This window comes from Ciconia boyciana, chromosome 5 (genome assembly GCF_034638445.1).
Source record: "Ciconia boyciana chromosome 5, ASM3463844v1, whole genome shotgun sequence".
Lineage (NCBI taxonomy): Eukaryota > Metazoa > Chordata > Aves > Ciconiiformes > Ciconiidae > Ciconia > Ciconia boyciana.
The window spans coordinates 83,533,160-83,546,527 of NC_132938.1; the positions used below are offsets into that span (position 1 = coordinate 83,533,160).

General features: G+C 47.8%; 2 protein-coding genes across 5 annotated transcripts in view; one reads left to right on the plus strand and one right to left on the minus strand.

The window, feature by feature from the left end:
- The window catches only part of RUFY3 (RUN and FYVE domain containing 3), a 58,806-nt gene extending 55,526 nt beyond the window's left edge, over positions 1 to 3,280 (plus strand). For 3 of the 4 annotated variants that reach the window (XM_072863487.1, XM_072863488.1, XM_072863490.1), the window contains one exon: positions 819 to 3,280. In XM_072863487.1, coding sequence (XP_072719588.1) covers positions 819 to 962 — 144 coding nt within the window. In that variant the 3' untranslated portion in view covers positions 963 to 3,280. The remainder of the gene's footprint in view (positions 1 to 818) is intronic. The other variant, XM_072863491.1, reaches the window with a different exon arrangement.
- A 335-nt stretch (positions 3,281 to 3,615) lies between these two features.
- On the minus strand, positions 3,616 to 13,274 carry GRSF1 (G-rich RNA sequence binding factor 1). Its single transcript, XM_072863494.1, has 10 exons — positions 13,064 to 13,274; positions 12,434 to 12,578; positions 11,365 to 11,520; positions 10,878 to 11,018; positions 9,311 to 9,440; positions 6,673 to 6,836; positions 6,396 to 6,520; positions 5,547 to 5,682; positions 5,249 to 5,330; positions 3,616 to 3,748 (listed from the first exon to the last, which is right to left on the minus strand). Exons 1-9 carry the CDS (start codon positions 13,247 to 13,249, stop codon positions 5,272 to 5,274), a joined length of 1,242 nt encoding a protein of 413 aa, XP_072719595.1. The 5' UTR covers positions 13,250 to 13,274; the 3' UTR covers positions 3,616 to 3,748; positions 5,249 to 5,271.
- Between the last annotated feature and the right edge of the window lie 94 nt (positions 13,275 to 13,368).

Here is a 13,368-nt window from a genome sequence, read left to right on the forward strand (position 1 = left end):
CACGCGGAGAAGCTGTGTCTGGCCAAGTGACGGGTGACGAGTTGCTGCTTTTCTGGGCAGGGGCTCCCGGCTGCAGCTGTGGCTGCAGTTCTGCCTGGCACAGACACAGGCCTGGCAATTTGAGATTTTTTTCTGCCAGAGTAAACAGCTGCTCCCGAGCCAGCCTGCTCCGCGTCCCTCGACATGGTCAGAAGCCAGCCCTCTCCTCCCCAACGCTGCAGTACCACGATGCTCAGAATGGGGGGGGCCCGATTGCCCCCCCCCAGCGACCCCCATGAACCTCTCCTGTTACGCATGTGGGAACTCTGCGTAGGATTTCGGGTCTTTCCTATTCCCCTGTGTTTATCTTGAGAAAACCCTTGAGTTCCAAGCAAAGCAAATGGCACTGCTTGATATCTGACTTGGATACATTTCCAAATGCACGTGCATGTTTAAATACTCATCTCAGGCAGGACTTGTTGTTCCACTGTAGTTGTATGGCTATAACATATACATGTGCACCTCTTGGGACAAAATGCTCGAGCAGACTGGGTCAGTTAAAACCTGAATGGTTCAGTATTGGTAAGTCTTTACCTGCTTTACTACAAGCCTTCACCAACTCTCTTGTGACCTAAGGAGCTTTGCTGTAAACTGGTCCTGAGCACAGGAGCAAACTTCTGTTCTTTGGAGGGGACAAGAGTGGAGTTTTGGAGCATCTTTCTCTAGCCCAGCGGAGGATTTGGGTTGACCGAACGATTATGAGAGAAAACAAAGGTTTCTTTGTGTTGCTTGTGTCTTGAGCAGCTCCTTAATTTCTCTGTCCTCTTCCTGCATTCCAGAACATCTGCAAGAACTGTGGTGGCATCTTCTGTGAAGCCTGTTCAGCAAATGAGCTGCCCCTCCCGTCTAGTATTAACCCCGAGCGCGTCTGCAATCCCTGTCACAAGCAGCTCATCCAGCAGTATTCCACCAGTCCCTTGTAGGGGACGGGTTGCGGAGAGAGGTGACCAAAAAATGGTTGTAGCTGATGATGGTTTCTGGAGTTGTTCAGGGGGAATGTGAAGAGAAGACACTTCTCGGTGTTCTTTGGAGGTCAGAGGGGAAGCAGCTTGATGGTGTTTGCAGTCTTTTGTGACTAAAAGAACAGTCTGAGCCTTCCCCATGCAAAAATCTGCCTGCTCTCAGACCTGAGCTTGTGCTGGGGAGAGCTGCTTTGGGAACGTCACATAGAGCTATGCCCAAGCATCCTCGGGGCGCGGGGAGAACAGAGAGCCCTCGCCCAAAAAAGAGCTCTGTGTCTGTGTGTGCAAGTCGGGAAGGGTCTCGTTCTCAAGCGTGGGGTGTGACAGCATGCTGCCGCTAAGCGAAGGCTCACTGAAAGCAGAACGGGAGCATTTTTAATCCTCCTATCTGGCTGCACTTGAAATACCATTTCCCCTTTCCCGGTTGCCTTTGACAATCTGGCTCAACGTGCAGCATCGCTGCCAGGTGTAAGGCGGCCAGGGAAGGCGCCAGTAAACACTTTCTAGCTTCATTTCTTTGGCTCAGCCCTCTGGCTGTGGGCTTGCTATGCAAATCAGTATCGAAAAATCAAATAAAGCTGTGAAAGTTCTCTGTTGTAGGGGCTGGGGGGGTTTTGAGGCATGCACGATGTGAGAAGTGAGGACCTGCACTGATCTGGCATGGAAGCGCCTTAAGGCATCTCTGACCTTCCCCTCGGAGAGCCTCCCCGTGACTCTGTGACTACCGAATGGTGCTCAAAGCTAACGGTGTAACTGTATGTCCTACCTTGCTGAGGCAACAGGAGGAACTGGATTCCCCAGTCTTTAGATACCAAATCCTCATCATGACACAGGGGGTTTAGGGCCACTTCGATCCACCTCTCCCCCTTGTGCACAGGAAAAAAACGTTGCAATAAACCTGGCATTTCACTTTTTTTTTTTAATCAAAATTAAGGTGAGATGAAATGGGAATGCTTTTCACCTACTAGAAATTCTAATTGGAAACACAGGTTAAAGAGCTATCACAGTTCATGCTACATCATTCTTTGTTGCTGTTATCTCAAGGAGTTTTGCATTACTCCAAAAAGCGGTGGTGGCTTCCTCACGGAGCACGCTGTAGTTGTGTTTGGTCTGTTCTACACTGGAAGCCTCCTGCAGTCCTTAAGACCACAGAATGTTTTGTAGTCCATAGAAAACTGATGTATTTAAATGTGACAAATGCATTTGGTTTTGTACAAATTTTATTAGGGGTTAGTGGTTGAATTCCTCAGAGGGGATTTTCTATTCATTAGACTGGCTGGAACTGCATTAAAAAGCCACGTGTCAGAGCTGAGGTCATTTACGTGGTTGGTGCTAGTTTGTACCAGAATTACTCTCTTCTAGTTCCCTCTAGGCCTCGGCGTGTTCAGCCACCCAAGTTCTCCAACTCCTCTTAGTGCCCTTCAGAGCCAGAGCACTTCACAGGGGTGAGACTTGAAATAGTTTGGCTTTGTCTGCTCTTCCCCCCCCCGCCATGGTAGTTACCAAATACATTTCCTTGCTGCTGTCCCTTCCAGTCAAATAGTAGGAGTGAACAGTGTTGAAATACAAAAAGCCTAGAACTCAAGTGTGGGCACGCTGCTTTGCAGGGGTGAGACACCAGAGATGAAGAAGATACCCAATTTAGTGTGAATAGTTTTGGGTACATACTGTACACGTCTATGAGATCTCAAATTCCTGCATCCCAACCCCGTGGGACTCGTCCCCCAAGGAGAAAGTGAGACCCATGCAATTTCCATGTTAGAGGATTAAACTGGAAACGGGGCACTTACTGTAAATAATTTGAATGCTGGTATGTCCAGCATTTTGCAGCTCCGAAGGGACAGCCACTCTGCTTGCTCAAAGCGAAGGCTGCGACTGTTGTTCACGTGAAAGGCGGGACAGCTCTTGAGCAGGTCCTCTGAAGTGACACGAGATCTCTATGAACGAGCAGGGAGGTGGCTGAAAACCCCTTCAGAACACAGCTCAGGCAGCCGTAACAGCAAGTGGCATTTAAAAAGGTCAGAGCGAGACTGTGCTTGCTGCCAGCTGTCTGTGTCAGCACTTGCCTCTTTCCTGGTGTCCCAGACTCCAGTGAATGTCTCTGCCTGTAAGGACTGGATGTTACGCTTCACAATGCTGCAAATGTTCAAGGCACGTTTGCTCAGGTACTGCTTGTAATGCCAGAGTGTGGGTTGGCACCTGGGCGTTTCCATGGGGGGGAGCGGAGGGCAGTTTTTTCTGATGTTAATTTTGTTCCCCACAATAATAAAAACTTGATCATCTGTATCCCACGTCCCGAGTGGTCTTTCCGTCCCATTCTGCTTTGGCTACGCGTATGGAACTATTTCAAAACCAGTAATGGATGACAGATGCTTACGCAGATTGAGAAGCGTGGTAGGAGGGATGAGGTATTGGTTATACGACACAGTGCGCCTGCTGACTTCTGCATCTGAGCATCTTAAATCACTCTGGTTTTGTTAATTGCCAACATTGGTGTTTTATTAATGCTTTGTGCACCATTACGCAGCTGGAGACTAAAACTGCTCCATCCTGCAGCATTTGCCATTCCTCCAGTACAGCTGCTTCTGCTTTTGCAACAGACAATCTTTCCACAGTATGTCAACACAATTTATTACATGCTTATACACAACGCTAAACTATACTTTGTACAGTTTATCCTTCTTATTCAGCAGCGACACTCGTACTCGATCTTTACGCTCATACCCACGGAATGTGTTCGCTTTGGCCTAAAAAGAAAGGGGGAAAAAAAAAAAGGAAAAAGAAAAATGACTACCTCACTGCAGCTTATTGCTTTTCTTTTTTCAAATGCACTGCTGCCTTTTATTTCGAATGATTGTCTCCAATAACAGAATTGTAGAATTTGGCAATGCTAAAAGATCTCACCAAAAAAAGGTAAGATGACACAAACAGCTACAACAGAGTTGTTTTGCTGTGGGGCTGCAGTAGACGCACATGGGGGGGGGGGGTGTTTAATTCTGCAGGGGCCAGAAACTTCTGGCTGTTCCTGTGCAGAGGCGGCAGGGAGGCTGTGTGGGATGTAGGTCGCAGTTAGGCGTGCATCTTGAATCTGCCCCAAGAGCTTATCCCTGGCCTAGATTAGAAATACAGGGCTGCTGGGGCTGTGGGACGCTGTGGGGGGGTGTCTGCCCTCTCTGCTGCAGCTGTGGGGGCCAGGACCTTGGGGAGCAGCGCATCACCCCCACTTTCAGAAGAGAAGTCATGGAAGCGTGCCAAGTTGGCCAGGCCCTTTCATAAAGGTCACAGGAAATTTCTTTCCTCATACAAACATTCTGCCTTCACGGTTGTAGACCTGGGAAACCCTGCTTTTGCAGAGGAGAGGGCGGGCTCGTGTTTTCAGTAAGTTGTGTGACCCGATGATGTTTCAGCAGCAAAAACTGCCGCACCGCCCTGTGCCCGCCTCTGCAGGAGGGCCACCTCCCTCATGCTCCCACCCAACACAGCCTGCAGTTTTTCTCTTGTAAAGGGCAAGGAGAGCTACAGAGTTTCTGTCCAACAAAAAAGGCAAAAACTCTCCCTCTACAGGACACCCCCACCCCCAAGGTTAACATAATGAAAAACATTACAACCTGCCTGCACTGCAAACAGGCTGACTACCACACTTAGCGAGGCTACTACTCTGCTTTTGCAAGAGTGAATGGATTAAAAAAGAAAAAAATAACCTGAAGAATGTTACTTTGTCGAACTCCATTGTCTGTAATCGTAACATTCCCCCGTCCCCAGCCAAAAGACCCATTCCTGTTAATCCTCATCCCTGGAAAACATTTAGTTGTGTTTCCTCTTCCCATGCAGGGGAATACAACCCCCTCAGAACCTTTAATCAACCACACTAGCAGAGTTTTAAGGGGACGAGGAGGAAAACACAAAAAAAGCTCTCTTGCACACTCCAGCAGGCCTCAGCTGTGAGAGGGGAAGTTGCTGCATAGCTGCGCTGTGGCTGCGCAGCGCAACAACCCCTGCTAGTGCTGGCTGTAACCTCAGCAAGGAGCTGCCGCCCCTTCTCCACAGGACTTTTATCGCGTGGAATCTGGATTCGCAGGCCAGAGGGTCCGGGCTCAATGCCTGACCTCAGCTTAGCGATCTGATCCCCTTCAGCCACTCTAAATCTTAGCCTTTAAGCTAGTTGAAATCCAAAGTACCAGAAATAGTAAGCCTGAGGCACACGTTGCTAAAAATGGAACAGGAACAACAGAGAAGCATGCACTTACCAAATCTGAGACCGTGTCTGTCACTAGCAGTTTTCTTTTGCCTTTGGATGCTCATTCAGGAATAATTCAATGGCACTGCACTCTGGGGAACAATTTGAGAGAGGCAGTCTGTGTTCAGTGACTTGTATGTGTTACATTTTCTTTTTTGTGCAAAGCCAATGTCACATTATAGGGTAATTTGGAATCTACATTTAAGCTGATCCTTTTGCACAGCGTGTTAACAGTAGCGTGACAAGCTGTGCCAAACTACCCGAGGATCCGAGTCTTGGGGTTGTAAGATCCCCTCCGCTTTACTTACGCAGCTGTGACCCCTCCTTAGCCATTGCAGCGACTGCGTCCTCTTGGCTCTCGAAATGCACATCCGCTTCTCCTGTGGCGTCTCCATGGGAGTTGTATTCTACCATGATCCTTGTGGGCTTCAGCGGAGCAAAAAACTGAAAAAGAGGAAAACAAAAGAGAGTTTAGTGAGAAAGAAATGACAGAACAGTAACGCACCCTATTACCAAGAAACATGATGTTTTTACTCATAAAGCCTGTGCAGCTATGGGGGAGTCTGAGCTCCTGAGTAGCAAAAGGCCCCCTTCTCCATCTGGGTGAAGCTGGGGCACACCCAAGTCACCTGTCCCACGGTGCGCAGCCTCCCACCCTCTGTAATCTCCTGGCAGAGTAATTCTTGACAGGAACAAAAATCCTCACACAGCACACGTGTTCTGTACACGTCTAAGTCATTAAGTGCAGGTACATTCGCTCTGTGACGCTGTATACTATTAAAGTGAAGTAAAAATTGATATTAAAAAGATCCTGAAATTAATTTTTGTACAATCAGCTACTCTGAAATCGAGCTAAGGTTATAAATGGCTACTCAAGTCAAAGGGATGGATATTAAGACAGCCCAGCAACCTTTAATCCATTCTTATTTATGGAGGTGAGCATAGCACTGCTGTACCCGTGAGGCCACGGCTACCCTGGGGAGCCTGTAACCCTCAGCAAGCTCAAGTCTCCAAATGCATTCAGCCTGAACCACACTGAAGAGTAACACAGACCCAGATAAATTAAAAATCTGAAGTCACTGCATCTGTAACAATTAATCAAGGGTTTGCATTGGTAATGACAACTGATTTTCATTCATAGTTTTACTGTTACTCACATTTATTATGTCCTGGACACTAGCTTGGGTTGGAAAACCCCTCATGTGAACAAAGTGCAGTGGTGATGAGATGTTCCCAGATTCTAAAATGTTCCCGGAGCTTTCCGTTCCTTCGCTGCACAATTCTGTGGAATGGAGGAAAAAACCCCATCATTAACGCCTGCAATTATCACCTCCCTCACGAGAAAGCTGTAGACACGCAGCGTCATCCTCACAGCAGGCAATCAGGGTAAAATGAAGAGGCCTCAAAGAACACGCAGGACAGGGAGGGACTCACTCTTTTCTCTTTCAGCAGCGGAGCCTCCCATGTTGCTCAATCCCCTTTCTTCAGAAATGATGGATTCATATTCTCTTCTCACTTTGTTGTAGGTCACCATCTGCCTGTCATAAGGCACGTGCTTTTGCATTTGATGCTTTCTACTTACGTACACTTCTATGTATCTAGAATTCAAAGGAAAAGATTACATGGCACACCTTGCACCTCGGCAAAGAACTCAAGGTTTTGAGAAAGTACCTTCAGGACATTCTCCTACCTCAGCTCTGCTTTGGTGTGAGAGCAATGGCATGGCAAGCACTGGTTTTGAAGAATTAATTCATTTAAATTGCACAGTTACGTTTATGAAAGCCCTCTTCAACTTGCAGGGACAGCCACTCTCCGGTATAAACCCACATATTGTGAGACAGGTTCCCAGTTTGGTCGGGACAAAGTCTTTAGTTTACAGCCTTACACAAAGTTCTTCAGAATTACTGTCAATCGCTTACAAGTCAAAATTCTGTTTTGTCACAGAAATACAGATTTATTTCCTCTGAAAAATGTTTTCTGTTTCTTTCAGTAGTATGCATACTTTTTGAGCAGCCCTGTACATAAGGCTGTTTTCCCCTCATTGCATCTCTGCAAATTGCACTATTCCCATATCTACAAACCCCAAATTAAAAAAATACCCAATGCCAAAACAGATTACTGAAACAGGCAGACGGAGAGGATGCACAGGGTCATATTAAATACTTCAGTGGAGCCATAAGATTTTACATAGTGCTATGAAATTGATGAGATAAAATGTAACAGGCTGTGTGTGAAAGCTGTGGGTATGATACACCAGAATGTAATGCAACATTAAGGGACTCAAGCAAGATCCCACTTTACATGGCAGAAAGAAAAAACACAACAACAAACCCTTATTTGTAGGTTTAGTCAACGTGTAACATTATAATGCCTTACATTTCTATCTACCCACCCCAGAACCCTTAACTCAGCGCTGCCTGTGCTAATCTTTCAGAGAGCTGGCAACAGTACCAGCTGGGCCTCACACAAATTTAACTAGCAGCATTAAATTAGGCGATTTCCACAGCACTAAAGGAATAACGCGATGAAGAAGAGAATATGGACATCCAGGTGAGGAGGCTTTCCTCCCTTCCTAAGGAAAGCGGCTACAGTAAGGGAGGTAACCCCCCGTACAGGCTGAGAGCTTACAGCTCAGCCCCCATGACCCCATGCTCAGTACTGTGCACAGCTAAGGCCCTTTCTGGATAAAATTGATAGCCCTGGAAGAATGAACGAGAGCAAGTTGACAGCAGTTTGGGAAACCACTTGGTTTCTTGGCTAATCACACAGAAACAAACACGTATGAGCTCGGGTAGGTGAGTCAGATCAGCTCTTGTTAGATCGTGACAAAGAAAAAATTAATGGCAGACTGAGAATTAATTAATCTCTATTAGGGGGCAGGGAAGTGTGTCAGTTAATTCAATTATTGGGCACACCTACAGAGCAGCTGTTTTCTTTTAATATGGGTGGAGGGACAAGCACAGGACATGCAGACTGGAAACAGAAGAAAGGAAGTAGGTGCTGTGTAGGAGAAGTGGTAAGGTTTGGAGAGGTCTTTTACTACCTGATATTTAGAAAGAGAACTTGGTGGGTTATTAAAGAAAAATCAGAAACCTCTGCAGGTTAAAAGCAATCTTAGGATTTTTTTTTTCCCTGAGGGCAGCTCAGGATTCTGGGAAAAAGTGGTATATGCTTCTGCTTGAGGAAGAGAGGCTCTTGTGAGTGAATTGTGTGGTATAGGGCTCAGTGCTCTGGCAGAAAATGGCTAAACATGGATTCCTGAAGAAGGAGGAGTCTGGGTGGGTGCGGTCACCAAAGAGGTAGAAGACTGTATGGCGTGGGCCAGCAGTCAAGGCCGGGAATGGATTCAAGCCAGAGGTGAGTGGTAAGCTGTGCTTTGTACAACGTACTCTCCAAGTGGAGACACTGACTGGGCCTGGTAGTGGGCTGAAGGGAAGGGGGAGCGTTGCCAAAATTGTGGAAAGCACCAGGGAACCTGGTGGGACTGTGGCAGGGGCAAATGTCTGTAGGAGGTGCAGGATCCCCATGCACTTGCAACTGGGCAGGCGGTGTCTGTCCAGTGTTCCTGACTCTGAATGCTATCACCCCATTTTTGTTGGGATGAGACTGCCTTCAGGAATACTTAAAAAGAACTGAGACTTTCTCTGAGAGGCCCCAAATTCCACCAAGCTATGAGCGCTGAGGGTGCCTCTGCAGCACACAGAAGTGTGAAAAAGGCTTCATCTTCTTCTCTCCCCTTTTGTCAAGGTTCTGAAGAAAAGATCACGGGAGGAGGTAACACGTGGGTTACACAGAGTATTTCAGAGGGTGCTATTAAAAAAGAAATGCTTTTTTAATAAGCCACAAAGTAACAGTCTAACACCACTATGAGAAAGGCTTAGCTATGACTTCTACTGAAATTTGAATATGAAGTCCGAGTTCTAGGCTTTAAGGGTAATAAAGGCAGAAGCTTCCTTAATAATAACGTGAGCATGGGATAGCCTAAGATTAACTGTTTCACCTTGTAAGGAGCAAGCTGTAAGTCACACAGCATGCTTCATACCATCTTCTTCCACCCTTATGAAGCACCTACCTATTTCCCATATATTCCCTGTGTCGTAACAGGGCTTTAGCTGCCATGTCAGGAGCTGCAAACTGCACGAAAGCTTCTCCTGTTCTTCTTTCTCCCCGGTAAACGAAAGCTATGTCAGTTATTTTCAAACCTATGGAAGTGTGAGGAGAAAAAGGCATTTAAGTTGTCAGGAACTTGTGCCATAGCTCAGAGACATTTCTTCCCTTACTCTTCTGGGTTTTGACAAGCTAATCGGGCAGTTAAATAGTTCTGAAACAACTGCTCATGCTGGCCTATATACCTTTTTTTTAAACTCCAATTTACTTGCTTTGTTTAAGTTAGTTTTCACAGAAGGCTTAATTGCCAATAATGAAGGAACTTTGGGCTTCAAGTAACTATGAAAACAGCAAGTGAATCCAAGTTTTAGAGAACAAGGAAGTCCAGAGCACAAATGCTCTCAACATTTTCTTTTATTATTTTGGTAATTTTTTCCCATCTCTTTAAAACCCAGGTCAAATTCGCTGAACTTCAATCTTTGTGCTGTATAGGAGCTTCTTGGGGAGCCTGTAATCAGTAAATAGCTATATCTGACGTGATACAGAGTACATACTAGGCTGAGCTCCTACAGTCACTTTTCAGGGATGCCCTTTTGCATACCTCTTTGCACCCCGTTACTTTCTTACAGGGTCTCTCCAAGCGCCTAAAGAAATTGAAATTCTTCCTCCAGAATGCTGCCCTAGTCATCTCATTGTGATAACTCTGTACTAGATGCCTTCGAACATAGTGAACTACTGGTTATCAACTGAATGCTTTACTATCGGTGGCTTCGCTTTCGGCATGATGGTGGTCGTTATGAGCCTTAGTGCTAGAGGACTCTGTGTGCACGCCTACCTGGCGTGGAAGAAGTTGGGGAGGAAGAACTGGGTTTGGTTTCGTCTACAAGTTAAACTGGACCTAGGGAAATGTCAATTTATTTGGCAAAACCTAGAAAGGCTTCTTTCCTAATGAATGCAGGCAGCAACCACCTGGATTGCTCCAGCACTGAGTGTGGGACGTGAGCGTGCACACAGACACTGTGCAAGACTTTCTCAGCTGAGAACTGGTGCAGTTAACTTTCACAACCATTAACAAGCCAGTAATAAAAAAAATTGCTGTCAACAGTTTTAACAGTGGCATAAGTGATCTGTCATGATTACGCATCTGTGAATACCCACGCTGCATTCACTTGTACTTTAACCATCATACAGGCATTTTTCTCCCGCTTAACTCTGCCAAATTATGCACTGGTAGCAATCAAATTGCAGATAATAGGATCTAGGTTCCCCCTTTCTTTCCTTCTCCACCCCCATAAGAGTGCTGCAAGTACTGATCCTAGGTTAGACCTGCAGAAAGTCGAAGGTGCAAGAAAGCTTTTGAGCTTGTTCAGAAAGCTTTAGTTACCTCTAGCTGCAGAGGGACAGCAACTCCTTATACTGTTTAAGGTGTTCAAGGCTAAACGTGCTTTTGTTTTTCTCACTTCGAGGAACAACAGCCTAGCTAAGCATCAACTTGGAGAAGTAACCAAAGAGCACAGACTAGGCTGAGTTACCTGAGAAAAAGTCTGCAATATCATCCTCGGTGGAGCTGAACGGAAGGCCTCTGAGCAGTACAACTCCATCACTCATGGCTTGCGATTCATCCCGCAGACTTCGTAGTAAGCCCTCTACGTCACTATCGTGTACTTCAAAAACTGCAAAGAATACAGGCACAAAACATATTTTTTTCCCTCATGGTACTCAGAAGGTGGCACTCTGCAGGCATTCTTCAAGGAAGCTTTTTTCCCCCCTGTGAAACTTCATGTTTCCTCCCCCACCCCATACTCTATGGTCCTGCAATGGTGCCCCTCACTGCACAAGCCACTTTGCTTTTCCTGTCCAGCATAGGAAATTTTAGCTTAATTGTGCCTTGCTGGCTAATTTGCTGCTCTGTTCCACAACCTGCCCCTCTCCATGCCAGCCCGCTTTATTATTCAAGCAGTTCTCATTCACTTGATCACGAGTTTTCTTCCTATGTAACTTCTCTCATTTCAAACCCACCTTTCACGTAGCGTGGGCCCATATACCTCAGGTGCTTTTCCAAGGCTCTCTGGACATCTGCTTTCGACTCCAGCTCAATCAAGGCATCCCCCCTGCGTCTCCCATCCCTGTTTAAGAGGAAGTGTATGCCGTTCTCACCGTTTCGAATTCTACAGCCTAGAAATCGGGGAACACATGATACAGAAACATACGCAACTGCATCAAACATGGCGGTCTTGCGATTGCAGATGAAAACTGAATATTCTGCATAGAGCTATGCCCCTCAGCAGTGCAAAATACTGTCTTGACACAAAGGATAGGAAACTCCTGTTTCTAACCTTAACTCTAACACACAATGCTTATTAGAGATAAGAAAGGGATCTGACATCCATTAGCTGCCACAGCTGTATAACTGGATAATACATATTCTCATATTATTGGTAAGCTTAATTGTTTCCAAGTTGACACTGAGAACAAATGCTATTCTTTCAGTCTCTATAGCTATACTCTGCCTGCTCTAATTTCTGCCTGTTCCATCCCCCTAGGACTTCAGACTGACTTAATTTAGTTCGGCAGGCTATTAAACAATTTAAAAACTTGGATCTGACCATCTAGTCTACTCTGGAAGGATGCATCATAATATTACAGCATGGAGGGATCAGCCCTGCTAAGGTATGCACAAGCCTATTAATTAGGATGAGAAAGCAACACTGAAGTTTAAACTAGTAAGTAAAAACCACCCTAGTTTGTTTAAAAGAGGGGAGGTGGGGGAAAAAGCCAACCATAATGGTCTTTAAAGGAACCACTTCGAATTGAATTGCCTTTACTGTGGAGACACTGACTAAGAAGGGAAAGACTCGCTCAATTAAATATAAAATGCCAGCAGGATGGGTTTCTAGTCATTGCCCAGCAGTCTGGAAGTTGATTATTTGTTTTATATGTGTAAATCATGAATAATTCTGCAGCAGTATTAAATACTCATCTTTCTCTGGCTAATGATCTTTAAATTTTCTTTCTGTTAACTAATAATTAACTATTGAGTTCAATAACACCGCACTGAACAGTTACGCAGGAGAATTAACTCCCATACTATCAAAAAAGGTAAGCACGTCTTCCTCGGTGCAGGAGAAGGGGAATCCTTGCGCCCTGATGAGAAAGACATTGTCACTTTCTGCCTGGGGTGACTCCGGTTCCTGCTCTGACAGGTGACCTTCCCGGGAGGGCGCATCTGTAACCTGTCACCAAAAAGAAACAAAAGAAACCCCACATGAAAAAGTGGAAGCGTGCACCTTTCGGCAGCGGTACCCCGCTAGGCTCAGCTGTGCGGGTGGGTGGGTGGCTGGTAACCGGGCCTCGGGCAGCGCCGGGGGAAGGACAGGGGAGAGCAAGGGCAAGCCAGGGGCTGCACATGGCGCAGGCAGCCGCCGCCTCCCCGCCGGTGGGGGATGAGGGCGTGGGGGCCCGCCGCCCCGCTCCCACCTGCCCTCCGGCGCCGCTGACGGGCCGTCCTCGCCCCGCCGTACCACGGCGGCGGGAGCTGCCCCCAAGGCGGCGGGGGCTGCTGCCAGGCGGCGGGGGTCCGCCCGACTTCCGCGCAAGGGCGCAGGCCGCGGTCGCGGCCCCCGCTCCGTCCCGGGCAGCGGCCCGGCGGGGGCCCCTCCATCCCCCCCGGCCGCGCGCCGCCGCCGCCATTTTAGGCGCCGTCCCCGCGGGCCCCTACCTGGCTGTAGCTGCGGACCGCAGCGCAGAGGGGAGCGGGAGCCCGCGGCGCGCCCAGCCCCGGCCCGAGGGCGGCGGCGGCGGCGCTGGGGAGGCTGCGGACGGGCGGCAGGCGCAGCCAGAGCGGCGGGCGGCGGCCGAGCAGCAGGGCGGCCAGGCCGCGGCACGCTGCAGCGGCGGCGGCCATGGCCGACGGGCGGGGGCTCGGGGGCTCCGCCTCCCCTTCCCAGGCGGCGCCGGGCGCGCGGGGGGGGGGGTGTCCCCCGGGCGGGAAGCGCCTTCCGCGCACCCCGCTGCGCTCTTCGG